Below are 26896 nucleotides of genomic sequence, written 5' to 3' on the forward strand. Positions count from 1 at the left end.
ATCCATCACTCATTGGTGCTGTATATGTGCTGTAAGAAAGAAAGAAAAAAAGAATAACAAGGTTAAAGGTTACGTCTATGTCTTTAAAATGATAAAGTACTACAGCACCATCTATGGTGTCCTCTTATCCTTAATGTAATAACATTTACATCAGCTGTTGTTGAGTGCTAACTAGCAAATCCTTCCATGCTAACACGCTAATTGTGTTAGCATTTAGCCCAAAGCCCATTTAGCTGCTTTGTCTCCTTCTTACCACAAGAAGTAATTGTAAAAAGACATAACGATCAGACCAACTCTCCCTTTTTGTGACTTAAATATTCAATATAGGAAAAAACAGAGAAAATCCGCATTGTTACGCAGACATACCCTGTGTTTCTTTACGTGTTTTTCATTGGTTTGCGTGAATCCGTCTGTCATTACTCCTCAAAGTGATCAACAAGTGCAACGAGCAGCGCCTTCTGCTGCAGACACAAACCTCCGAGGCCAACGATGCGTCCTCCACCACCGAGGGACGCCGGCTGTCTGCGTCCCTCTGTCCTTTGTTGTTAGGTGTGACGTCGGAGGCTCAAGGTTCAACACATTCCTGCCTGCGCCGGTCAGTGGGATTTTAATCTGTTTTCACAGGCAGCACACAGGCACAATCTGGTTTGGCATTCCAGTCCCACCTCACTTGGGTGTCTCACATTAAAAACATTGTCATATCTTTCAGGGACATCACCCACACAGCTTCGTCACAGCTGGAAAAACCAAACCACCAAACCACCTAAAGTAGCTTAGCATAAAGGAGCGGTGCGAAACTTGGCATCAATCTCCTCCTCAAACTCCACGCAGCATTGTCGTTGGCCTCGCTCGGCTGCCAATCAACTCCCATGCCAGGTGAAGGGTCACAGCCCGCGTTAGGACACGCCCCCCCCCCCCCCCCCCCGAGCACTCTGCAGGGAGCATTTCCTGCTGCCGGCAAAGGGGGTCAAACACCCGCAGGGCAAAAAGGTCAAAGAGGCTGGATGCATTAAGGAAATTGGTTTCTCCCGCTTAAACTTCAAATAAGCAAACTTTACCTTTTTAAAAGTATCCGACTTTGTTTGTTGTGCGTTTGTTTTCTGGTCGGCAGCGACGCTGAAGACGTATCGACGCGCCTCTGAACCTTGGGGGGGGGGGGAGGAAGCACTTCAGCGGGGTCAGAAGCAATTTCGGTCGGTTTCACAAACCTCTTTATTGTTTTCAGAGCAAAATGAGCGTCGGGTTTCACTCCTTGAGCTTCGACGCGTCGGCACACGGGAATAGAAAAATACAGCTCGCTTCATTTAAAGCAACACGTTTTAACGCAAGGATAATGTGTGTTTAGGGGCAGCGACACATTGACATATTTACAACATATGAGGAGCTGCTTGGTCACACACACACACACACACACACACACACACACACACACACACACACACACACACACACTAGTTAGCTAGTTAGTGCCTCGCTTTGCAGAGACTCCACAGTCTGTCTGGTGAAATGTTTAAAAGCACGTTGGTCTCCTACAGGAAGGACAGACCAAATACCTGAAGCAGCGGGGGGGGGGGGGGGGGTCCCTGAGAGCTGTAACTAAAACCTTCGTAGGCATCTTATTCGATCAATAATAACGAGAGCATCCGGATCGGTTTGGTCTCGTGTGAAAATTCATCAAAAACCGGAACCATCGATTTTCTGCCTTTAAGCCGAGAGGAGAATAAACGTCCCGGTTCTTCTCCCACGGACGAGATGCTGCTGTGTTTCATTCCGGCGCTCAGGCCCAGGGGCCCCAGGCCCCCGCGGGGCCCGGGTCACAGCGGGGGTCGTCGGCGGGGAAGTCGACGGGCGAGGCGGCGCTCTGGTGCTTCTGGAGCCGGCGGAGCAGGTACTCCACCACGGCGGGGAAGGCGGCGGACAGCTCGTTCCTCTCCTCGGGGTCCTTCTCCACGTCGTACAGCATCACCGGCTTCAGCGGGTCCGACCCGGGCCCGGGGAGGGGGTCCGACCCGGGCCCCGAGCCGTTGTGGCCCGGCCGCGGGAACCAAACGGGACAACCTGGATGGACAAAGGAGGGCGTGATGGAGAGCACATTTGAACAGGTTCACCCCGGATGACGGAGGGGAAAAGGCACCGACCCGGGTAGCCCGTCAGCAGCTTCCAGTTGGAGGATCGGATGGCGGCGTGGACGGACACGTTGAAGCCGGAGCCGAACCCCTCGGTCAAAGCTACCCGTCGCCCGGTGCCGGGACCTGCAGGGGGGGGGGAGACAGCTGATCAGGAGGTTGGGGGGGGGCGGGTCGCACAAAAAAACGTGCGCAAGAACCAGAAAGCGCTGATGGGGAGGATATTAAAACCGCACCAGGTGGAAGACTGGCACCGAGCGGCGGCGCATACCTGGGAATCAAGTGAAGGTGTGAAAATAAACGACGAAGCGCTCTCTGTGCTCTTAAAAGCAGGAATTTACCGCGTCGACACAATCGCTTTCCTTTCGGAACAGAAATCGAAATTGATTTTTCTGCAGGAATCCGACCAGCACGGCGGCGATGTGGGTCGACTCAGCACCGGCCTCCTCGCCGCCGCGGCCAAGCACAACGGAGCGGCTCGCCGTTCCTGCAGCTGGGCGGGCTTCATCTCACCAGGAGGAATTCAACGGTTTATCTTCGTTGTCTTCAACCTTCAACCTTCACCTTTAACCTTCACTCTTCACCTTCAACCAGCGACGTGACCACAGAATTAAAAAAGGGATTCCAATCTCAGCGTGTTTTGCTCTGACTGGGATTTCTGCATCTTTGTTGCCCACATGGCAAACGAAGAGGGGACATTTGGGGGTTGATTTAAGTCTCAGGCCTAAGTCCGGGGTTTCAGGGACCCCTCTGTGCACGAGCATCAGGAGGCATGAAAGGAGGAAGTAGGTGAAAAGGGGACAAAGCCCATTCATGAGCTGAAAGGGGGGGGGGGGAGAAGGGTGGAGGTCTCAGAGGAACCTCGGCCCGGAGGAGGAGCTGACCTCGCGGATGATGAAGACTCAGAGTCAACTTGTAAAGCGCTTGCGGATGATTTAAGTCGGAGGGTGAGGACCGTGAACCTCGAGGAGCTCGGCTTTAAGCCGCTAAAGCAGAAAATCAGATAAATCAGGGATGGGACTATAAATAAACAGATTTGTTTAACGGCGTGTTTTCCCAGGAGCTTTGAGGTTCTGTTTTCCCCTTCGAGATGAAGGATTGGACGCACGATGTGTCGCCTGTTGTAAAAAAAAAAAAAAAAAAAAGTTTGATGATCCTTTCTTTTTTCGGAGCGTTTTAGCCCCTTTTCAGCTCATTGTTTGGTTTTTTTTTTTTTTTTACGGCCCACAAAGAATGTTTCGGTCTCACAGCTGCCGTCGACCTCGTCTCAGCCCGACGGCGCCGGGCGACACCGGAGCCTTTAGAGGCCCAGAGGTTTATCGGTGGAGACCAAAACGGAGCGACAGACGGAGTATGTAAATACGTAACCTACAAAGAAAGAATGGGTCGATGTTGTGGTTACGCTGTGACTAACTCCATTTCAATCAGGAGAGACTCGTTTAATAGTAATACAATAATTTATTCCACAAGCATAAAATATGAATTGTGCAAGGTCTTTGGCGATTGGACTCCATCACGAAGTACTATCCCCGAAGGCAGGGATAGTGAGGTCCAATAAGCCCAATCCCCCTGGAGTCCAGACACTGGTGGAGGTGGTGTAAACAATAGCAGCAACCTGATGACGAACCAGGAACAACGCTGATGCCAACTGGAGGTGACTGGGGTGGAGGAGGGTCGCTTCAGCTACACGCTGAAATGACAGCTGACAGCCAACAGAGAGGAGAACACTTTTAAAGATTGACAACGACAACGTGATTGGCTTAAGGAAACCGTGTGTAGAATCTGATTGGTTACTAAAATGTGCCCGCCTCCAATCAGCTGATAGAGTAATTGCAAAGGAGGCGAACAGAGTCAGACTGGTTGTCTTCCTGACTGAACTTGCGCTTAAGCTACATTTCAATCAGGAGAGACTCGTTTAATAGTAATACAATAATTTATTCCACAAGCATAAAATATGAATTGTGCAAGGTCTTTGGCGATTGGACTCCATCACGAAGTACTATCCCCGAAGGCAGGGATAGTGAGGTCCAATAAGCCCAATCCCCAAAAGACATTTATTTTCTACGAATAAGTAAATAAATAAATACCTTACCCACTGCCGTAGTGAAATTCCTAAGCAAACGCCAAAAGTTAGTCATGACTGAAGTTAAACTTGCATGGGTTGATGTCAAAACAGAGGTAAGAGATCTGGTGAGTCAAAGCCCAGAATAGGACGTCGCAATGGACTGCCGATCGCCCACCGGGTTTACCAGACTGAGACTTAGAAAGAAGGTTACCTGGATGGGTCTTACGAAATCGGCCCCAGACCTTGAAACTTGTGTTGCCTTGCTGGGACTTACGCACTCGGCCCACAAACTTAGGATGATGTCATCTTGCTGGGACTTACACCTTCGGCCCTCAACATGGCAACGATGACATCTTGCTGGGACTTACACATACGGCCCTCATTAGAATGATGTCACCTGATGGGTCTTACACATTCGGCCCCCGCCATAGTAAGATGACATCTTGCTGGGACTTACACATACGGCCCTCACTTGACTGATGTCATCTGCTGGGTCTTACACAGCCGGCCCCCTCCATAGTAAAGATGACATCTTGCTGGGACTTACACATACGGCCCTCACTTGAATCATGGCATATGGTGGGTCTTACACACATGGCCCACAAACTTTGCATGATGACCTCCTGATGGGACCCTACGGCCTCTCTTCCAAGGGACACTAAGGAACCACGGCGGTCCACTGTAAGGGGACGCTGAAGTGACCTCCCCACATTGCCAAGGGAATACACCACCACCACCAGTTATATGCATGATTGCCTGTTCTTTTACCGCTTCAGGGATCTTGCAAGTACCGTGTTATGGTCAGGCTGGAGGAACGTCGCAGCAGCCGCCGCCGCCGACCACCGCCCTGTCAGCGGTGAGCTTGTCACTCACTTGGGTAGCTGCTGCAGCTCTAGCCCTTATCTGTATTGAGCGTGTGTAGGACAGCCTCTAGTGGAGCTTTGAGCATGGGCCAGGTCCGGAGCCGCATGGGCGGCGATAGGAAGTCTGGAGACGGGAAATTGCAGCGACATTTCGCAACCTGCCAGTGACTCGTTCCCGGGGTGAGCGCTCAGAAAACGCAGGTTAGATCTACCTCCAGTGCCGGTGCGCAACCTGCGAAGATAGGGGGGGTTTAAAATGCTTAACAGTAGCTAAAGCAGATAGCAGCTGCCATTCGACGTGCTAGTGCAGTTGCTACTTCCTAGAACTGCAAACTTGTCAAGTTGAGCCAGATTACCGAGTCTAACCCTCGGGCGTGCAAGGACTTCTAGGGACACGAGAGAAGATCCCCTGCCTGTATTGTGGGAACCATTTAGTGCTGCAGCACCCTGCATGAGGAATACTGCTACATCGGCAACCACCCAACGAAAAGAGCTTTCCTGAACCCAACTTACCATCCTCGATGTTTGTGACTGTAGGGGTTGCCGCAGTTCAACGTCCCATTAGTGGCAGGGATGAAGAGGAGATACCTTTGTTTATAGTTTGACGTAGCTGCCCCTAAACGAATGCCTTGCGTACTGTAGATACTAACTTCCTTAAGTGGACCATCTAATATTTCAGCCAGCTAAGAAAAGAATTTTAACCTTAGTTGATATTAATGCTGCACTCTATTGTCACACTAAATGCAATCATCTGAAGAAAGGAGGCCATGGTCTAGCCAGCTGTGGCTCTGACTGAACCTCCCCAAAAAACGATGGCCTGCATTGTCTCAAGTTGCTGATCAGAACCGCTGTTGTGGCGGTTACCCTAATCATATGAAACCCCTGCCATCCACGCTCTGTCCGTACCGATCCTGTTGCCAGATTCAGTTTGCAAAGACGCCATGTCCTGCTAGCAGAACGGAAACGCAGGTCCGCCTGAGATGAAGCATATGGCAAAAGAGCCTCTCACTCTAACGCAATCTCTCGTCAACATGCTGCGAGTGTAGTTTAGCTTGCATGGTGCTGCAATGCAGCTCCATCTTACGCGCACTTGTGTCGATGACTCGTCCCAATTAGTGTTCCTAAAAGGGGCCTGCACGTGCTTCAAAGAACTTCACTGCCAGCACAGTGGAGCAACGTCCCTTGTTGAAGACGATCCAGAGAACGACGTCTGGTGTGTGAAAGCCGTTTGTTCATTTGTTTCCGCTGTTCGCGGACATATTTGTCCCGTGTTCTCCTGCAGAACTATCGGACCCCTTAACCAGCCACCCGACGTTTGCAGAGATCTCCCGCCATGAATTAGAGTCCCTATGGGTGTCCTTGTAGTTTGCCAATGACTGGTTGAATAAGTGGTCCTATTTCCACATTACTTCCGACAGAAGCTATTCAATCTGATTAATCGCTTAGCATCCTTTAAAATGCCGGTATTATGCGAAAAGGATGGATGGAAAGGATGTTAGCCAACCAATCGCATCCCGCAAGAACATTGGTCGCAAGAGGGTGGAACCAAGCACGCCCCTGCGTTTCTCTGAAAAGCAGGACCATAAACTAGGCTTTAGGACCTCATACCCAAAGATACCTTGCTGCCGCAATGACTGTTCCATGTCCAAAGCAGGTGGTTGACGCGTCGCTGACAGGCCATCGGAGCTGGGTAACCCAATGCCGCACGGCTAGAGAGCGCAGTTGACTGTCGAGAAAGTAGAGTTCCTTGAAAGCTTCCTGTCCAAGTTGTTATTAACTTCTTTTGCTTGAAAGCCTCGAAACCCATGTACCTGCATACAGACATACCATTATTTATTTTATTCAATTCTATTCTATTGCTAGTGGTCCTGTAGTGTATTTATTTATGCTATATGTTGAGGATTAAATATAATCATGCATGCTCACGCTAGACTGCAATTACACTTGAACAATAATTGAATACTAATAACGAGTGGAGGCTGTGTATGACCCGGAGCACACAAACATGTTGATAAAAAGGCTGCACACACTCTCAGGGTCACGTCCATACATGGGACGGGGTGACCATGGCTCACACGCAAAACAGCCTTAAAATGGAGTGAACCTGTTGCTAAAGAACTGCACGCACTCCCAGGGTCAAATGTAGATAAAACAGAATATTGAGACTAACATGTCTCACACACACAAACTGTCTCAAGTATGCAGTGAACTCATGAACAACAGGAGACGTGATGATCCGAGAGCCTGAAGGGATGGACATCCCTGTGCTCCAATGGGGCTCTCCGAAGGTCATAAAGTGAACCAATCAAGAATGCTCTTAAAGACTTTATATTCCGAGCGCACTTTGAATTAAGCGCCCTTTCATTGCTGTTGCTAGACAGATTGAAACAGGTCCGTGCACGTATGACTGCAGGACTGAATACTCCTGTCACAAATAAACATTGTCATATTGCTTTGATTAAAGTCTCAAGTCTGGTCCTTGTTTTGCGTTCACGACATATACATTATCTACATCATAGCCTATAGAATAGTCCAGGTGAAGCCGTTATTCTGCTATGGTCGTGTAGAGGATCCCTTCCTTGTAGTCAATGCGGTGGAGTGGGCCTGAGGACTTTGAAAGCTTTACTGGCTTTACTGGTGGCAGAACGATTACTCCCGTAGTTCGCGCTGAGATCGCTACCCAGCTCTGTGAGAGTCTAGCTCATGCTCCCCCTCAGGGTATACATTACAATACACCGCAACAAACAACGCCAGAGCTACGTGCTCCACCGTGGAGCGGTACTTTATTTAACCAGACGCTGCGCTAGCATCACATAGAGGACGGCCGGATAAATGCTAACCGGGGTATAGCTTTGCATCGCGGAGCTTCAGCTGAGCGTGTCGTTACGTTAGCAGTTTAACGTGGATGGGGAGCGTCGACTTGCCTTACTGCGTGTTAGCCTTTTGAGAGGCTTCTATGCTGCTTGCTGGACGGAATGCTGCGTGTTTCCCAGGCGTTGGAGATGAAGGAGATTCCCGTCCTCGATGTCCCGCAGTAGCTGGAGAGCCCGTCCGGGGCGTAGCGCTCTCCCGGTTAGCCCGCGTAGCGGGTGCTTGTCGCTCCCTCAGAGAGATCTAACGTAACCCCTTAACAACAACCAGACTGTTTATGCCCTGGCTTTTAATAAAACACTTGTAGTTTGGCTTCTTACTTATTTGTACTCTCTTGCTTCTTGTTCTGTACCCTCTGCTGAATGCATTTATTGTGCCTTGGATTATATCTTATGGTGAATGACGTTACATAAAAACATAATGGTCTGTTTCCGATTCACTCCGCCCGTCTGCCAGCTGTGAGCCTTACCCACTCACACCTGGGCAGAGGAGGCTTGGTACCGCGCTCTTACGTTTAGCATGACTGCTTCCTGCTGCGCCTCGTAGGCGAGTGCTACTACGCCGGTACCTCGGCGGGCTGCACGACGGCTCAGATTATTGATTTAGTTTCTCCACAATCGATCATCGTCCAATCGGAGTTTGGAGTTTACCGCAATACTGTGTTGCCGGACCGCTAATTGAACGCTTTGCTTTGCTTTGCTTTGCTTCGCTTCGCCTCGCTTCAGCTACACGCTGAAATGACAGCTGACAGCCAACAGAGAGGAGAACACTTTTAAAGATTGACAACGACAACGTGATTGGCTTAAGGAAACCGTGTGTAGAATCTGATTGGTTACTAAAATGTGCCCGCCTCCAATCAGCTGATAGAGTAATTGCAAAGGAGGCGAACAGAGTCAGACTGGTTGTCTTCCTGACTGAACTTGCGCTTAAGCTACATTAGAACGCCGTTTGAAGCTGAAACAGAAACCAGATCTGTGGACTTCATCCGCGGATCCAGGTCTGGACGGGGTGACCCAGCAGTGCCACATACGGTACGGATCATCCGTAATGAGACTTCTAACCACACCTGCATTGCTCGAAGAAAAGCACTTTCCCCAGACGAAGGCGACGGTGAGCGTCTGTCCTCATGAAGAGCCATTACGGCACATCTGTGAACCATTTCAGAGAAACGTCCTCCTCCTCCTCTGCTGCTGCTTCAGAACGTGTAACCAAAGAGTCACAAACAGTGGCCACCTACTATAGAGTGGTTTAGACAAGAAGGAGACCCGTCTGCTGCCCCCCCCCCCCCCCAACACCCACCAAAGGCCGTCACATGAGCCACTTCCTGGAAACCTCCCTACAATCACAGTTTGAACTGTAAGCGCACACACACACACACACACACACACACACACACACACACAGATTTCCACTCTGTTGACACTTTCCACCTTTTTGTTCCGGCTCCCCGGATGGAAACAGAACAACAAATAAAATGTTATCAGGTTGAGTAATCGCTGATGACGTGAATGAAATGTGAGGAGAAGAAAGCCCATTGACACGTGTACACAGGAGGAGGAGGAGGAGGAGGAGGAGGTTTCATTTGAATTAGAGACAGGTAATAATGCTAAAAAGAGAAAGACTCCCCCCCCCCCCCCCCTAAACTCTGAATCCTCTCAAACACATTTCAAACCCTCACAACAATCACGAGGTGGCTCCGCTTAATCGGATCCACCAACTTAAAAGGGACGAAGGGGCGCGCAGTGGTAGACGTCGTGAGCAGAGAGAGGAAGAGGAGGAGGAGGAAGAGGAGGAGGAGCAGGTTTCCTCCTCCTCAACACGCCGTGTGTCATATTCCTGTCACTCGCACATGAGAAATGGTTCAACAAATCCAGAGACCAGTTTGGAAACCAACAATTAAGCAAATTGCCTTAGGGAGCGAACGCTTGTCTATATTTGTCGAGCCCGTGACCTACTGGTGACCTACTGGTGAGGGACTGGTGAGGGACTGGTGACCAGTGCTCGCTCTCCCAGTGAGGCTCAAGGGCTTCCGGCATGTGTTTCGTGTGTTCTGATTCACGGGGGGGACTTACATTGAGCCACGTCCACGTACAGCGGGTCGATGTTGTGCAGCAGCTCCAGTCTGGGTGAGGCGAAGCCTTCGCTGTAGGATGAGAAGACACAACATATGGGTACACAACTCGCGCACACACACACACACACTGACTCGTGCACTGTGAAATCCTCAGGGATCTGTGAATGTAAACCAGCTGGCCGTTGTTCATGTGCTTCGACCGCACTGCACCGCAGAGGATACACAGCTCTCCCCGACCGCAGTGTCTGATAACACAACTACAACACAACTACAACAACTCTTCTTTCTGATGCTTCTTTTGCTACTTTTTTTGTAGACTCCAATGTTTGTTTTTTTCCCTTTTAACAGGCGAGCCAATAAAAAAGAAGAACAACTGAATGAAACTACGGAGACAAACAAACTGGCTCCCGGCTCGCACGGCTCGCACGGCGGGGCAGCCGCGGCCGGCGGGTCAGCTGACGCGCGTCGGCCAATGGCGTCGCGCGGAGGCCGCGAGTGGTAGTTAGCGGTCCGGGCCGAGCCTGCAGCCCTCAATTTCACCTCCATTTAGTTTACAAATACATTGCGTGACGAGCCGCGCGTGGAAAAGTGCTATCCGAGAGATAATTGAACGTATCGGCATAACAGTTCTGTTGCCACGGAAACCACCGACCCCTCATCCAGTCGGAGGGGAAGGTTTGCAGATGTGTGTGTGTGTGTGTGTGTGAGGATGACGGATGGCGTCTCCATCGGAAGGACGGTCCGCGCCGCTCACCTGATCGCGCGCCACACGTCGAATCCGTCCAGCGGCTTGGTGCCGTTGGTGCCCCCCCCCGCCAGGCCCACGAGGGTCGGCAGCCAGTCGGAGACGTGGACCAGCTCCCGGCAGACGGTCCCGGGTCGCTTCAGCAGCGGGCCGGCGACGAACCCGACCCCCCGGATCCCTCCCTCCCACAGCGACCACTTCCTCCCGCGCAGGGGCCAGTTGCTGCCGCCCCCCAGCGTCTGACCGCCGTTATCTGGGGGGGGGGGGGGGGATTGGGAAATCAGTGAATGCAAAAGTGAAAACAAACATTTTGTATTTTGGGGTAGAAAGTTTTATGAAAATAAAGTAATTCACGGCATTGTTCCCGTCTTCTAATTACCATTAAAAATAAAAAATAAATGCTTCTTCTCTATGAAGAAGGTCGTTGTAACGACAAATGTGTGTATGAAGCCAATCAAAGCGCCCCGTCAGGGACACTTCTGTCTGTGAATCTCCACATCTGGCCTGACAAGAGATCCCGAACAGGGCAACCGCGACGCACCACTGCCCCCTGGAGGACACCTGGTGCATTACCAGCGTGTCCCTCTGAGATCCCAGCCTGAGGAATGCTGCAAACATCTCGCATGCTTTCACGGGCCTCCCTCTTGTCTAATAAAATGCATAATCAATCCCTCTGATGCTTTATCTCAATACACCCGTCCCCTGAACTCCTCTCAACTCGGGGGAGTGGCTTTAAAGCGCAGAGGTGTCATTGCTCTTTGCAATCACAGATATAAAACGGGCGATGATTTATGTGTAAATAAAACTTGTTCCTTCATGGTTGAAGTGAACATAAGTATAAAAAATGTACCCGTCGAGAACACCAGGACGGTGTCGTCCCAAAGCCCTCGCCGCCGCAGAGCCAGAGTGATGTTCCCCACCGCCTCGTCCATGGCCGACGCCATGCCGGCGTACCGCCGGCGATGGAGGTCCTCGATGAAGCTGTAGGGGGCCAGGTAGCGATCGGGCACCTGCAGCGGCTCGTGGACGGCTTGCAGCGCCACGTAGAGGAAGAGCGGCTGCGACACGGAGGGAACGCGCATGTGTGAGGACCACCTTAGCGGCTGTTACTGCGGTTAAATGCATCACAAACACTCCATTGGAGGTCGTACCGCTTACCTAAAAGAACAGGTGTCTTATCAGTGAGATGTGCAATTATGGAAAGTAAAACTGAAAGAAGTGCTCTGGGTCCTCTTTCCAGGTGGTCATCTTTATTAGAAGCCCATACGTGTGCGTGTGCTGGTGTGCGTCACCTCGTCGGGGTTGTGTTTCTCGATGATGTCGGTGGCCCTCCGGCCGAACGCCTCGGTGGAGTAAACTCCTCCGTATCCGGCGGCGACCTCCTCTCCGTCCCGCAGGTCCAACGCGCAGCGGGTGAGGTTCCGGGCGTCGATGCGGCTGCAGCGGACGTGGCTGAAGTAGTCCTCGCTGCCCAGCAGGTAGCCTGCGGCACGCGTTCGCCCCCAAATGTTAAAAGTGCGATCAGCAATTAAACGTGGCATCGAAGGCCGGGAACGTACCGAAGTACGTGTCGAAGCCGCGGCGCGTCGGCAGGCAGGCCTCCTTGTACATCCCCAGGTGCCACTTGCCCACCATGTGCGTGGCGTACCCGGCCTCCTTCATCAGCTGAGGCAGCAGCTTCTCGTCCAGAGGCACGCAGTGGGGCTGACAGGGCCAGATGATCTGATGCTGCATGCCCATGTGGATCTGAGGAAGAGGAATATAGGCCTCGGGTAAAAAAGGGAAGCAGCCGCTTCAGCAGGAAGTTTCAAAATAATGACTTTTGTCTTTTTGTTCTCTTTTCCACCAAAGCTGATATTAGATTAGATTCTGGAGAGTTCTTCTTAATGTGATGGTGATGCAGAAGAGGCTCCTTAAATAGGATCTAGTAAATCAAATACTGTACATAAATACATTTACTCTAGTTGCCAAATTAAAACAAATTAGGGTACTTGTACTTTAGTATTTTACACAACTTCATACTTCTCTATATAGAGGGAAATATTGAAGTTTTGACTTCTCTACAGATTTAGAAAGTACTATACCCCTCACCTGGTACCTGCCCGTCATTGGCTCACCTGGTACCTGCCCGTCATTGGCTCACCTGGTACCTGCCCGTCATTGGCTCACCTGGTACCTGCCCGTCATTGGCTCACCTGGTACCTGCCTGTCATTGGCTCACCTGGTACCTGCCCGTCATTGGCTCACCTGGTACCTGCCCGTCATTGGCTCACCTGGTACCTGCCGGTCATCAGCTGGCTCCTGGAGGGCGTGCACAGCGGCTGGACGTAGTAGTTCTCCAGGCGGACTCCCGCCGCGGAGAGCCGGTCCAGGTTCGGGGTGCGGATCTCCGAGCCGTGGTACCCGACGTCGTTCCAGCCGAAGTCGTCCGCCAAGATGAAGACGACGTGCGGGCGCGCGGCCGCCGAAGCTGAGCGGAAACTCACGAGCAGCAGAGCCGCGAAAAGAAGAGAAAGGTCCATCGCTGCCTCCTCGACGTCAGTTTCGTCCGTGAAACAAAACGACGAGCGAGGTGAACGCGGGGAGGCTTTTTGTTAGAGAAGTGGTCCCTTCGTCGTTATAACAGAAGGAAACTGTTGTGACAGGATGTCGCTTAGAAAATGTACCTCGGCCAAGGGAGCCAATGAGATCATTGGAAAAGAAAACAACCAATCACGTGGATGTACGGAAGCCCGCGCGGGTAAAGATAAACAGGCTTCGCATCGCGTGGAGTGGCGGTCTGTTGATTAATGTAACGTTAACTAAATGTTGATAATGTATTAATATAAGTGTATATTGGTAAGTAATCTCTCTAAAATAAAGATATTGAGTTGTTTACAAAACTCAAACCCTAAAAAAATAAATGAAGAAGTCAGAAAAAGGGAATTTAAAACACACAAATACCGTGATGGATTTGATTTAATTATCAAGGTATTAATAAACACCCATTCAATTACATATTGGTAAAATAAAAAAGAACAGATTTATAAAACGATCTTTGTACAAGTTGGTGAGCCGCCTGTTTCTTTTGGTTTTCTTGTTTACTTTGTCACATTTATAACCTTCTACTAAAAACACAGCTGGATCTTTTTTCTTCAAATACTGAATCTAGCATCATTCACAAAGTGTAAACATTTACATCAATTTAACAAATTATTCATCCAGCACTTAAGACATTTTTGTTTCCCTAATGCTAAAAAACACATTGATGAAGCACACCATCTCCATCAGCTTCCAACCTCCCTCTCGTGGAGAAACAAAACAGGAAGAGCTTTTTTTTTTTTCTCGACACAAACAGTCCAGAACACGGATATAAGACTCTCGTTGATCTTCATCGGCTGCTGAGAGACCCACCGAGGACAGCTCACGCTTTCCCCTTTGCTTTCTTCTGCAGCCGGGTCCGCGTGGGTTCCGTGAGGACCAGGGGCTCCTGGATCACCATGGCGCGGTACTTCCTGCCCAGCAGCTCCACCTCCACCTTCTGGCCCACCGAGCACAGCTCCGGAGGCAGGTAGGCGAACGCCAGGCTCTGCTGGCTGCTGTAGCTGTAGGCTCCGGACGTCGTGTTGCCGACCACCTGGCGGGAAGGAGGGGCCACGGAGGTTGAGAAATGAATACAAAGATTACCCACGAGCGCCTAAACCCGGTGGAGCTTCGCCGCCGCTGACCTTGCCGTCGTGCCAGACGGTCTCGTTGCCTTCGGGGTCGATGTCGTCCGTGTCCAGCGTGATGTAGCAGAGCTTCCTCTTCAGGCCCTTGGCTTTGATCTCCTGAAGGGCGGCTTTGCCGATGAAGTTGGCAGGCTGGAGGACGGGAAAACGGTGTCGTTAAAAATGTACTCCTGGTTCAACGGGAGATAACATCGTGCAGACCGGGATCCAAAAACAGGGCATTTATGTTAAGAAATACACATTTACAAATGAGATGGATGGTCACCTTGTTCAATTTGATGAAATAATCCAATCCAGCCTCCAGAGGGTTCGTGTCGCAGTTCATCTGTAAAGATCGGTGCAAGTGAAAAGTCATAATCTTTGCTACTTAAAAGGAATAGCAAGGCCTAGCTTAGCATCAAGACTTGAAACGGGCAGAAACAGCTAGCATAGCCCTTTTAAAGTTAACCAGTGTGCACCTCTTAAGTTCACCGATAAACATGTAACATTTGGTTTGTCCAATTAGAAGAGTTGTGACATTCTCTTACTTTATATCCTGTTTGTGTGTGTGTCTGTGTGTGTGTGTGTGTGTGTGTGTGTACCTCTGCACCCCAGCCTCTGAAGCCCTTTTCCAGTCTGAGGGAGGACATGGCGTACGTCCCAAAATTGTCGATACCCTCGTCTTCTCCTGCTTCCATCATCGCCTTGTACACTGTCGCCATGTTCTTCTGCTCGATGTACAGCTCCCAGCCCAGCTCACCTACACACACACACACACACACACACACACAATTAAGAATAATGACGAGTCCAAAATACAAAAGCAGCTCTGGAAAAATCAATTATTAAACTATTAAAGCATTTTTATTTTCTTCTTGATTTCCTTATTCTGTATGGTTTTAAAATAATTTAATTTTTACATCACTTTTGGAGCTTAAGGTGGCTGTATTAGGTTGCCATACATATACACACACACACATATCTATAATTATATATATATATTATCTACATAGATAGGGATAGTTAACCCATTTTAGTCTAGTGTAATATATTTCATTCAGTGTTAACTTTTTAAAGACAATTGCACACTAATCTTATAAAAAACATGTACAATTCCTTCTAAGGCAAACAGGAAGTGACTTCACAAAGTGCGCCGTACCGGTGTAGGAGATCCTGATGGCCCGGACGGGGACGCCGGCCAACTGGATGGACTTGCAGTGGAGGAACTTGAACCCGGCGTCGCTCAAATCCTCGTTTGTCAGCTTCTGAAGAACTTTGCGGGAGTTTGGCCCCGCGATGCCCAACACGCCCACGTCTTCCGTCACGTTGCTGATGTCCACGTCGTACCCTCCGTCTGCAGCCTCCGCCTCGATCCACCTGAAGCGGCACGGAGACAACTTTCAGCGGGACCACTTTGCATCCCTACCCCTGTGTCATAAACGCCGGTGTTTTAGACCTTCCAGCCGGCGCCGTCGACCGATTTTGACTACTGAATGCACAGTGGAAGCTGCAGCGTGTGCAAAAACAAAGGCTGCAGTTCCTCAAGAGCAACAGACGTATCCCGTTGGCCATGGAGACCCAAACAACAATGTCCCCCATGAGTTTTCTGACCACAGTTAAGAAGAGAGGTTTGACCATCCTGGCCTGCCACATATTGTCACATCTCAGCCACATGTGAGGAGATGTGACCTCATACCGACTCTTCATCTGTGGTCTTCCCCAGAAGAGGTCGCCACTCAACATGAACTGTGTGCTTGGTCAGAGAGAGAATTTCAATGCAGTGCCTTCTGATTGGAGGAAATGGAGGGGAGTTGTGTTGACAGCTGCCAGCGGGTTTTAGGTTTCTGCCGTGTAAAACACCAAGAAGGTATTACTGAACTATATAAATGACTGTTTTTCCTTGAGTGAAAATGCACTGCCCTGTACCTGGTAGCAGAAGTACATGCTTCTTTTATTGTACAAACAGCAGAAGAGTTTGAGCACCTTCAGCAAGAAAGTATCTGGGTCTTGTAAAACATAACACAAACTTGTGTACATGACAACTGTCACAACGAGGGCGTTTTGAATTTCCCACGACTCTGACTGTTTTCTCCATGGCAACGGTGGCCGATGCTCATAGGTATTTATTAAAGGAACATCATGCTTTATTGAAGAAGGCTTGCAACTATAGTTTGAGAACATTGACTCTAATATTAAATAAATCAACGGAGAAGTTGCCTTTTCCTCAGACTTCTTTTTGTGACCAGAAGAGTCGCCCCCCCCTCCGCTGGTCAGTAGAGAGAATGCAGTGTGATTCACTTGTGCAGCAGCTTTGCTTCTCAGAGCGTGAGGTTGCTCATTATTTAGGCAATTTAAAGGAAGCAAATCTTTTAGACCAAGTTAGCTGCGGTTGGAAGCGAGATGGGGGACAGTTTCACCTGAGGTCATGTCCCTCTGACCCCGAGCCCGTGATGAGCAGGAACTCTCCTGGTGCCAGCTGGGTGATGGTGACCTCCGCAAAGACTTTCCCGGTGGGTGTCAGCATGTGACTGACATTGGTGAGTCCCACCTGACGACACAAAGGTTAATGAGTCAGAGAGAGGCGACGGGCCCTTCACACCGTTCAGGCGGGTGTTGGTGAAGCGCTGCTCCACCTTCGGCATGTTGTTGGCGAACAGGCGGTCCAGCAGCCTTAGCGAGTCCTTCCCCTTCACGATGAACTTGGCGAAAGGCGTCAGGTCGATCACGCCCACCTTCTCCATCACCAGCTTGCACTCCCGGCCAACCGGTCCGAACCAGTTGGTGCGTCGGAAACTGGGCCTGAGCATAAAAACATCTCTTTATGTCTCTGTGGACGTATTATGAAGGAACATATGTTTAGCAGGTATAATGTTCACCATCTTAATTCCGCCTTTTAGTATTCCACTGTTCAGCCAATAAACAGCAATCATGTGTTCACTAGACCCCGAAAGAATTGGGAGGGATCTATGCATGGGAACAACTGTGTGTTTGAACGTCTACCGATCCGGATGCCTTACTTGTATCCGATGTCATCTCCTGGTTTGTAGAACCAGTGCGGTTGTTCCCAGCCGGCGTGAAAGCCCATGGAAGCCTTGCCCTTCAGCAGCTCGTAGACGCCGCTCTGTCGGCGGGTCGGCCGACCGGCGAACCGCTCCTCCTTTGGGTATCCGACTGGCGAGACGGTCAGAATGAGGGCTCACAGGGAAAAGGGGCGGTTTCGTACGACGGATGTGCGAGCCGTCTCCTTCTTACCCACATTGTTGAAGCCGTACGATTCTCTGGCTTTGGCGCACAGGAAAGACACGTCCGACCATTTTCCGTAGCGGTTGGGATCGCACTCGATCAGGTCGTACGGAGGCTCCCCGTTCCTGATCCAGTCGCTCAGGAACTTACCGATCCCGCCAGCGTGGATGACTCCGTACCTTAGAATAACGGTCCGGATCTTTGAGCATTAGTTAGTCAGCCTTCATCTGCTCGCCGGTCCCCATCCCCAACACTCACCCAAAGCCAATGGCAGTCCAGTAGTTGCGTACTCCTTGGTGCGGTCCGACCATGGGCAGCAGGTCAGGGGTGTACGTGATGGGTCCCGACACAATGTTGATGATATCGGCCTCCTTCAGCACAGGGACCATCTCCATGGCCATCTCGACGTGCTCCATTATCCTGTCGAGGTCCGACTCAAACAGCTCCTTACCGAAACCTGCAGCGGCCACACAGGGAGTCAGCTGAAATAAATTAATAAAACAAAAGAGGAATCTGTGTGAATGGCGGACGCACCTGGGGGCACTCCGTCTCTGACCCAGGAGTCCTGCAGCACCATCTTCTCCATCTTTTCATACGGGCCGAACAGCAGGCCGTCTCGTTCCTGGCGCAGGTAGTAGGAGCCTTCCAGGTCCCGGATGACGGGCAGCTCCTTCTTCAGAGCCTTCACCTGCGGTACCGTCGCCGTCACTACGTACTGGTGGTGCACCGGGATGGTGGCGTGGTCGAATCCGATCATCTTGCCAACCTCCCGGGCCCAGAAACCTTGAAAAAAGAAAAATAGTGATGGTTAAGTCAGCTCTGCTTTGTAGGCTGCAGGTTAACGGACAAACTGGCTGTTTGCTCAAACAGTCTTTATTCAAAGCTACACGGAGTAGCTGCTGGTTCGACTTTCATATTCCTCGTGTTACTCCTACGCCCCGCTACTTTTTAGAAAAACTGCGCAACATACTTTGATGATATATATATTCACTGGCTAAGAAAGTAAGATGTGCCAAAGTGCTTTCTGACATAACCAGCATCGCCTAAACCGGAAATCTGCAAAATGATGTCTCTAAATTCTGCCGTGCACCACCTGTGGAGTCTTTCACATGGGACGGGGTTGGGTGGTGCATGCACACAACGGCCAGATAAGGTCCCCAGAAAGGTTACGCAAGAGCCCGGGCTGCAGAGGAGCGTGTTTACCAGACGCCGGCACACAAGGCCTATTCACTGGCTCCCCAGTGAACAGAATTTGGGAAAAATAAAATGCAGGCTGGACATAAAAAGTGGTGCTGCACAAGGATTTGTGAGGGAGGCAGTGAAGAATATGAGAAAAAGTATGTAAGAAAGAGCAGAGGGAAACTTTGCTGTAATGCAAGCTCAGCAAAACAGCATTTTGTGGGAAGTGGGTTTTAAACGATACCACGATCACAATGCCTTTAAAAACCAAACGTTCTCTCAATAACGACAATTGGTATACACTGCTAAAAGTAATAAATGCCCACGTGTGATCCTAGTCTTACATTTCACCCCCTGCATGCAAATAAACAAAGAAAAAGTTTTAAAAAAGAGGTAAACAAACATTCTCGCGGGAGGTGTGCAAGTGCTGCTGCTTCCTGATTGGATGAAATGTGACCCGCGTGCCCGCTTGGATTGGCTGTCGGTCGCAGTGCAACACAACCAGCCTTTGTGTGAGTGGTTTTGGGGTTTTGTATGAGGTTCTTTTATCGGGGACTATTCTAGAACATTAAGCTTTTTAAAATATTTTTTACCACAAATGCATATCCACATTCTGATCCGTGATTCACTTTAACAGTATCAAGAGATAAACTGCAGATACTATTTCAAAGATTGGCTTTTCAAAGATTTCTAAGATGGCTGCTACCTTAGAGAAGAGGACACCATGCAAATATGCATGACGTATATATACACATATGTAAGAGCCATTTTTGTTATTGTTTGTCTGTTAGCCCCACCCCCTAGGGAGGTGAGAGGAGGCGTTTCAGTTAGGCCGCAATGGCTATATAATCAGAAGGGTTACTGGGCACAGGTGTTGGGTGTTGGAAGGGAAATAGTTTTTCGACCGTGAAACGTGAAACGTGAAGCGTCAAGCGTAAAGGTAAACGTGAAGCGTGAAACGTAAAGGTAAACGTGAACGATTGGGAATGGTATGTATATACAAAGAAGAACAAAATAAAGGACAGCAAAAAGACTATGGTTGACTCATGAACTTTGTCACGCGTCAAAAACAATCCACACGAAACCCCAACCAAGAGGAACTCAATGTGCGAGGCAAAGGGCCTCTACAACATACATTTATTTATACATGTTACACAATCTCTTCTATTGAGGACGACACACTTAAGCAAATTCCTGAAAGTTGCCGGGTAAACAAACAACAGTACCAGGGATGAAAGGAGTTCTCGCCAACAAAATCCCCCCAGAACTGGTGCGACCCAGTTCAAGCCAACGTTTAAATTGCTCTGAGCTGAGTGGTCCGTGTGGGCAAAGGTCTCCCCGCTGTACAGTGTGCACAGATAACACACAGCAGCGACTGGGTCTTAATCCCAAGAGCACTGGGCTCGGGTGCAGTGAATATAGACAATTATATGTTATAACTAAAGCAAACTTTGATGCTACAAAATACTTTTGAGGCCTGATTTTGCACCAAAGACCAAAGCAGAACCGCTCGCCCCCATAGTCCTCTATGACCGGAGGGCAAAGGGTACGTACCCGTTGCGTTGACGATGCGGTTGGCGCGGATGGTCCCGTGAGGAGTCTGGACGTCCCACTTTCCGTCGGCGGTCGGGTGGAGGCCGCTGACGGGGGCCGGGTTGTAGATTTGGGCGCCGTACATGCGAGCTCCGGCAGCCAGGGCCATAGTCAGAGAGTAGGGGTCGATGTGGCCGTCTCCTGGGGTGTACAGACCTGCCAACACCTGCAAAGAAGAAGAGAAACTTTCAGAAAACTACAAATGTTAATCCCAATAGTGAATAGCTACTGATCGTGGAGCTGAATTTCAGCATGAATTAAAAAATAAATAAAATAGTTATTTTCCATTTGTCCATTCGTCCTTGCTGTGGTTCAAGACAAATCTGGAGATCATGAATATTTGTAGCAAAATTCCTATCAACCTATATTATTGTTTAAAAGATATTTTTGTCTGTGAGAAGGTAACAAGTTGGCCTTCTGAAGATGATGCAAAGCTCCAAAATGGAAAGGGCATCCGTGCCTCTAATGTGCTGGTACATTTAATCCCAATTTTCAGATTCAGTTCGGACAATTTGTATGCGCAAAGTTGTGTTCTTACGGTGGGGCCAGACAAAGGAACGTGGCGACTTTTCTGGGTATCAGAATTTGTAGCAGAATTAATGTCAACCTGCCAAGTATTTGTTGATTCGAAGATGTTTGTGTGTGTGCAAAGTTGACATTTTCGACCCTTGAGGATGATGGAAGAGAAAAACTGGAAGGTCCAAAAAAGAAAGGGACCATAAACTTTCCCTATACAGTTAAATAGACGAACATATCGTCCTACGGACCTTGTCTATATTGAGGAGAGGGAACAGTTCGTGGACCTTCTCCGGTCCGATGATGTACTGCTCGGTCACGTTCCAGTGTGTGCGGGTCATCTGGTACTTCATCTCATCCACTCGGGCCTGCGTCGCGGCGATACGGACGCTGCCGGGCTGGTGGAAGCCCACCGCCTGCAGGTGGAAAGACGAGGTGAGCACTCCGATAAAGAACCCCAAGGAATCGGAGATAGAAAAGTGAGCGAGGTAACTCACCTGTCCCGTTTCAGCCTCCAGCCTCTCGTATAATTTAATGCTGTCATAGTGGACTTTTTTGAGGTTGATGCCGGGATGGTAATATGTTGTCAAACCAGCCTGAAAAACACAAAAAAACAAGATAAGAAAATACATGCAGTCACCGCTGGAAATAGGCGCTTATTGAAGCATCTATTTTAGCAGCACAAAAAACAACATCATTATTCACGGTCCAACATTCTTCTACTTTTACCTCGGTTTTGGTCTCCACCACCTCCTGAGACAAATACATGGTTCTTTAGAAGCTAAATGCTTCACTATTTTCACAGCCTGTTTGCCATAACTAGCGCCAGGAGCTATCAACGCTAACGAGAGCTGTGGGAGTGAACCTGAACAGTGAGCCTAAAGATGCTACAAGGTTCATTGAAGGAGTTTCCTGCCAACATACAGATGCAAGCTGGGATGGGAAGAGAGTAACATAGTAAGAGAATGTTCCCCTGTCTGATATGTCAACCGTGTATTATTAGCATCACAGTGAAGTGAATGAGCGGAGGGAAGTGGGTCGAGGCCTCAGACGCCTTGAAAACTTTAAACAGCTGCCCCTTGAAATGTCTGTAAAAGTCTCCCCCGAAAGAGTCGAGAGCTTTCCGTACTTGGGTAACGATTATACCCAACTTTCCATAGTTGTAGTTTAAATTGGGAGGATTTTGCAATGGTCAGTTGATTTATGAAATTAAACATTTAAAGGATGTCATTTTGGGCTCATCTATATGGGCAAAACTATTAATCCCAAAAACAGATTATTTTCAAATGAGTTGGCAGTTTTTATATGAATAGAAACAGGATAGAGTCCCTTTTAAATGTAAGGGAATTGTGATGGTGATTTTGGATGATTTTCTGTCAAAGGAAAAATTATAAATTGAGGAAAAATAATGACAACAATGGTTTAAAACCAAAATGAAAATACATCAAAATATGTTGCGTGACAATTTGTCAACAGTCCCTTTTGGATACACGTACAGCGTGCCAGGTGGACCCAGCCGTCAGATCCGACTTCTCCAGGAGCACCACATCCTTTACGCCACCTTTGGCCAGGTGATAGGCCACGCTGACCCCCACACACCCCCCACCTATGATGACAGTGTCCGCGGTGTCCTTCCACCTCTTTCGCAGAGCTGAGGACGCATCGCTGCGAACGAGAGAGACGTGACAGGTGAACCATTGCAGCTTTACAACACGCACCTGCTTTACCCCACCTGCAACCAGAGCGGACACATGCGTTCATGCAGCTTTACGCGCATTTTACGCACGGCAGGTCCATTCCTGCTAAAAATATATATGCAGAGCATTCATGAACGCGCCCGCAGGATCTCACCTCTCCTGTGTGGGTTTCCTCGAGGAGCAGCAGATGGCCCTCAAAGGAACCCGAGCTCTTCCTCCACACGCGGCTAAATCTCTGCGCACGCGGCTCTTGATCAGGTTTAGGGCCCGCGACATATCTGAGGTAATATTTTCCTGTTTAAACTACACATGCAACTTAGAGCACAGCCAGCGCCCCCTCCTCTGTCTCTCTCTCGCTGCCCTCTTTGGCACTGACAGCCGTGCTGGCACGCCCACAGGTCAGAGGCCACGAGTGTGGACGGAGCTTCACCCAGATCCACCCTTCACCTCCGCCCTCCACCTCCAGCGCGTTAACGCTCAGTGCCGAAAACAAACAGAAGTTACACACATGCAAAAATATGTGAACGTTTTAATGTATTCCTTTCTCATTTTTTTAGTCAGGTGTTATGTTTTTTATTTTATTTTAGGCAAAGAATATTTCTATTTTATTTCTGTGGAAAACGGCTCCCAAACAATGTGTTTCTCTGTAAAATTGTTATGGAAAATTCCTGTAAAATTATGGTTCTCGCACTTTATTCTAATTCATTTTTTTTTCTTTAATTTTACGGTTTTAGTCATTTGACCGTTATTTTACATGATTTGAATGTAATTTAAGAAAACAGTAAAATGCTCTATAATAATTACAGTATTTTTACTTCTGTAAAAAATGAGAAAAACATTTAATTTGTCATTATTGCCATAATTCTTAAATTTACAGAAGAATTACTGTAAAAATTCTAAAAGTTATTTTCCGTAAAAATAGGATCTTTTTTTACAGTGTGCTTGCGTTATGTAACTTGAGGAAAATATAAACAAGCGTCTGCTCCATTGGATTGAATCGGACGGATCCATACGGACACATTGATCTTTGAGTGGTCCTTGAGCCGTTTGTTGCAACACTCCTCCATCCCCCGTGGAACAGCTGCAACGGGTGAAGTTTATCTTCACAGCTAAGTAAACACTGTTGTGCACAAGCAAATGTATCTACCAATCCACCTGAAATCGTGTGATTGTGACCACGGGGTGGATTTACAAGCAAACTTGTAGTTAAAGGACCGGCGATTGTTTAGCAAGCAAAGTGCACCAGACGTCAAGTTACCCAACAGCTTGTAGTGCGTGTATACTGTCGCTATCTCTGGTGGGACAGCAGCATCCTGAGCCTTTTCCCCCATGAAAGAATAATGCATAATCTATGCATCAAAGGCAATACCCAAGTTGAACACAACACCTAGTCAGTGTAAAGTCTATTTTCAGAGTCGGCTCCCGGTTTATTATTTCTCTTTTGCAACAGGAACATCTGCGAGCTGTTTGTGAAGTCAGAACCTCGCTCATCTGAGCTGCAAATAAACAAGAGAAGCTCGTGGAAAACGGCCCTCTGGTGTCAAACTCTGCACAAACATGGTTCTGCACAGAGAAGCTCAAAATCAGAGTGAGGTAACCACATGTAGCAAACACTTTAAGGCCAAGGGGGACTAGATAGAAACCATACAAACCAAACAGGTCGTCTTACTCTTACTTGGTGCTTTAACACCTTTGTCAAACTATACTTTGGTTTCCATGAGTCAAATTATCTGAATGTTTGCAAAATCCCCTTGTTCCAAGTACCAAATCATTACATCTTCATTTTTTTATTGATTCCACAAAATATCAGCAGAGGACGAGTCTCCTAAACAACTACAACAAACTTGCCAAAAGTGGAAAAAAAAACATATGGTCTGTGCGAGAGAGAGGCGGTTCCTACCGAGTGACATCCGACCCCGCGCCCTTCTCGGATTATAAATGCAGCGTGATGTTTGCTCGCAGCCCGATCCGTGACTCAGAGGGGCTTTCAGCTGAGAAGAGAGGGACCGGTGCACTGCTGCAAATCACCATGGCGCCAGGCGCAAAGAAGGTGAGCACAAAGATGTGCATCACGTCTATATTTTAACTTGACACTTTGTCAACTGGACTCTTTGGTGCAAAAGGAAAGTTCTGTGCCACCTGCCCTGCCTTGTTTCCTCGCAGGGTATTTTGGCGTGCCTGGACGCGGGGGAGGTCGTCATCGGCGACGGAGGCTTCGTCTTCGCCCTGGAGAAGAGGGGTTACGTGAAGGCGGGGCCGTGGACCCCGGAGGCCGCGGCCGAGCACCCAGAAGCAGGTACTGCTTTCGCGTATCGCCCCATTTTCCACTTGGTGTGCGCCGAGCCGCGCTGAACGGAGCCCCCCCCACCCTCCCCCCCTCCCCGTTGGCGTTTCAGTGCGGCAGCTGCACCGAGAGTTCCTGAGGGCGGGCTCCGACGTCATGCAGACGTTCACTTTCTACGCCAGCGACGACAAACTGGAGAACAGGGGCCACACTCAGCGCTTCACTGTGAGTGGTGGTCGGGGTCCGTGGGGCCGCAGCTGCTCCGAGGCCTCACCTCGAGGAGATGCGTCCAAGTGTTTTTGGGGGTTTTCTCTCCGATCTTCAGGGGCAGCAGATCAACGAGGCAGCTTGTGACCTGGCCAGGGAGGTGGCCGACGAAGGTGGTGCTCTGGTGGCGGGGGGAGTCTCTCAGACCCCGGCCTACCTCAGCTGCAAGAGCGAGGGCGACGTGAAGGCCATCTTCAAGAAACAGATCGACGTCTTCGTCCAGAAGAACGTGGACTTCTTGATTGCTGAGGTATGGCAAATGTCTGGAAAATGAAATCAGAAAACTAAGAAGAGATATTTTATTCTTAGCTTTTTTCAACTTAAACACTGCAGAATTGCCATTTCCTTCATGCCGGTGTGTTTCGTACTCGCAGTACTTTGAGCGAGGTGGAGGAGGCGGAGTGGGCCGTGCAGGTTTTGAAGAGCACCGGGAAGCCCGTGGCCGCATCCCTGTGCATCGGACCCGAGGGGGACCTGAACGGAGTCAGCCCCGGGGACTGTGCGGTCCGACTCGTCAAAGCTGGTGCTTAGACTTTGAGGCCACCTAGTGGAAGGAGAACACTGTGGCGGACAGGAGCGCACAAGCTCTGGTCAGCAGATGGGCAGATTTCTCCAACGTTTGCATGTCCCCCCCCCCCCCCCTCCCCCCTACCCCCGTAGGAGCTCACATCGTGGGCGTCAACTGCCACTTTGACCCGGAGACCTGCGTGAAGACAGTGAAGATGATGAAGGAGGCGGTGGAGAGAGCCGAGCTGAAGGCTCACTACATGAGCCAGCCGCTGGCGTACCACACTCCCGACTGCAACTGCCAGGGTTTCATCGACCTGCCGGAGTTCCCTTTCGGCACGCGTAGACCCTCAAAAAGAGCTGCTTCGCCACGTCTCCGTGGAAACAAGCGTTAATGAAGACTGTGTCCCCGAACAGGTCTGGAGCCGCGGGTCCTGACCAGGTGGGACATGCAGAAGTACGCCCGCGAGGCCTACCAAGCTGGCGTCCGCTACATCGGGGGCTGCTGTGGGTTCGAGCCCTACCACATCCGCGCCCTGGCCGAGGAGCTGGCCCCGCAGAGGGGCGGCCTGCCCGCCGCCTCCGACAAGCACGGCGCGTGGGGCGCCGGCCTGGAGATGCACACGAAGCCTTGGGTCAGAGCCAGGTACGGGCCGAGACGTCCTCCTCCCGCCTCGCGCTTTCTCTCATAGGTTCGGTCAGAGTGTAATCTTTTCCTGTCTGTAGGGCCCGCCGCGACTACTGGGAGAATCTGAAGCCCGCGTCCGGCCGCCCCCTCTGCCCTTCCATGGCCACGCCCGACGGCTGGGGGGTCACCAAAGGTCACGCCGACCTGATGCAGCAGAAGGAGGCCACCTCTCAGGACCAGCTGAAGGCTCTCTTTGACAAGGCCAACAAAAACCAGTGAAGACGAGTCGCTGGAGTCAAGAATCAGGAACATTAATTGCCAAAACATGTTAGACGTACAAGGAATTTGACACGGCGGTTGTTGCATAACATTGGACAGTAAGACAATGAGACAATGGACAAATAACAGGACCATTTTTACTGTATGCGGCAGATTAGCATCATGTGCTAAAGCTTTGCAGCCTCAAGCAACAATAGGAGCCTTCATGCACGTAAAGCAATGCCTTACCGCTCCAAATGTGTGGCAATAAACTTCCAATTGTATGAGCTA

At 49.7% G+C, this 26896-nt stretch overlaps 3 protein-coding genes across 3 annotated transcripts; 1 reads left to right on the plus strand and 2 right to left on the minus strand.

Annotated features, from left to right (window-relative positions):
• Positions 1–1188: 1188 nt before the first annotated feature.
• On the minus strand, positions 1189–13487 carry arsb (arylsulfatase B). Its single transcript, XM_037485276.2, has 8 exons — positions 13018–13487; positions 12304–12490; positions 12037–12227; positions 11595–11802; positions 10754–10997; positions 9998–10068; positions 2139–2252; positions 1189–2058 (listed from the first exon to the last, which is right to left on the minus strand). Exons 1-8 carry the CDS (start codon positions 13264–13266, stop codon positions 1778–1780), a joined length of 1545 nt encoding a protein of 514 aa, XP_037341173.2. The 5' UTR covers positions 13267–13487; the 3' UTR covers positions 1189–1777.
• A 197-nt stretch (positions 13488–13684) lies between these two features.
• Positions 13685–23147, minus strand: dmgdh (dimethylglycine dehydrogenase). The gene is made up of 16 exons (XM_037485275.2): positions 22816–23147; positions 22461–22629; positions 21462–21560; positions 21216–21380; positions 20410–20614; positions 18211–18459; positions 17935–18133; positions 17686–17855; positions 17451–17604; positions 17067–17232; positions 16851–16981; positions 15593–15810; positions 15036–15193; positions 14720–14779; positions 14452–14586; positions 13685–14360 (listed from the first exon to the last, which is right to left on the minus strand). The coding sequence occupies exons 1-16, from the start codon at positions 22935–22937 to the stop codon at positions 14148–14150; spliced, it is 2613 nt and encodes an 870-aa protein (XP_037341172.2). The 5' UTR covers positions 22938–23147; the 3' UTR covers positions 13685–14147.
• Positions 23148–24613: 1466 nt separating this feature from the next.
• bhmt (betaine-homocysteine methyltransferase) lies at positions 24614–26896 on the plus strand. The gene is made up of 8 exons (XM_062558897.1): positions 24614–24711; positions 24825–24957; positions 25058–25170; positions 25271–25473; positions 25596–25735; positions 25873–26055; positions 26137–26365; positions 26446–26896. The coding sequence occupies exons 1-8, from the start codon at positions 24691–24693 to the stop codon at positions 26624–26626; spliced, it is 1203 nt and encodes a 400-aa protein (XP_062414881.1). The 5' UTR covers positions 24614–24690; the 3' UTR covers positions 26627–26896.

Source organism: Pungitius pungitius, chromosome 18, assembly GCF_949316345.1.
Source record: "Pungitius pungitius chromosome 18, fPunPun2.1, whole genome shotgun sequence".
Lineage (NCBI taxonomy): Eukaryota > Metazoa > Chordata > Actinopteri > Perciformes > Gasterosteidae > Pungitius > Pungitius pungitius.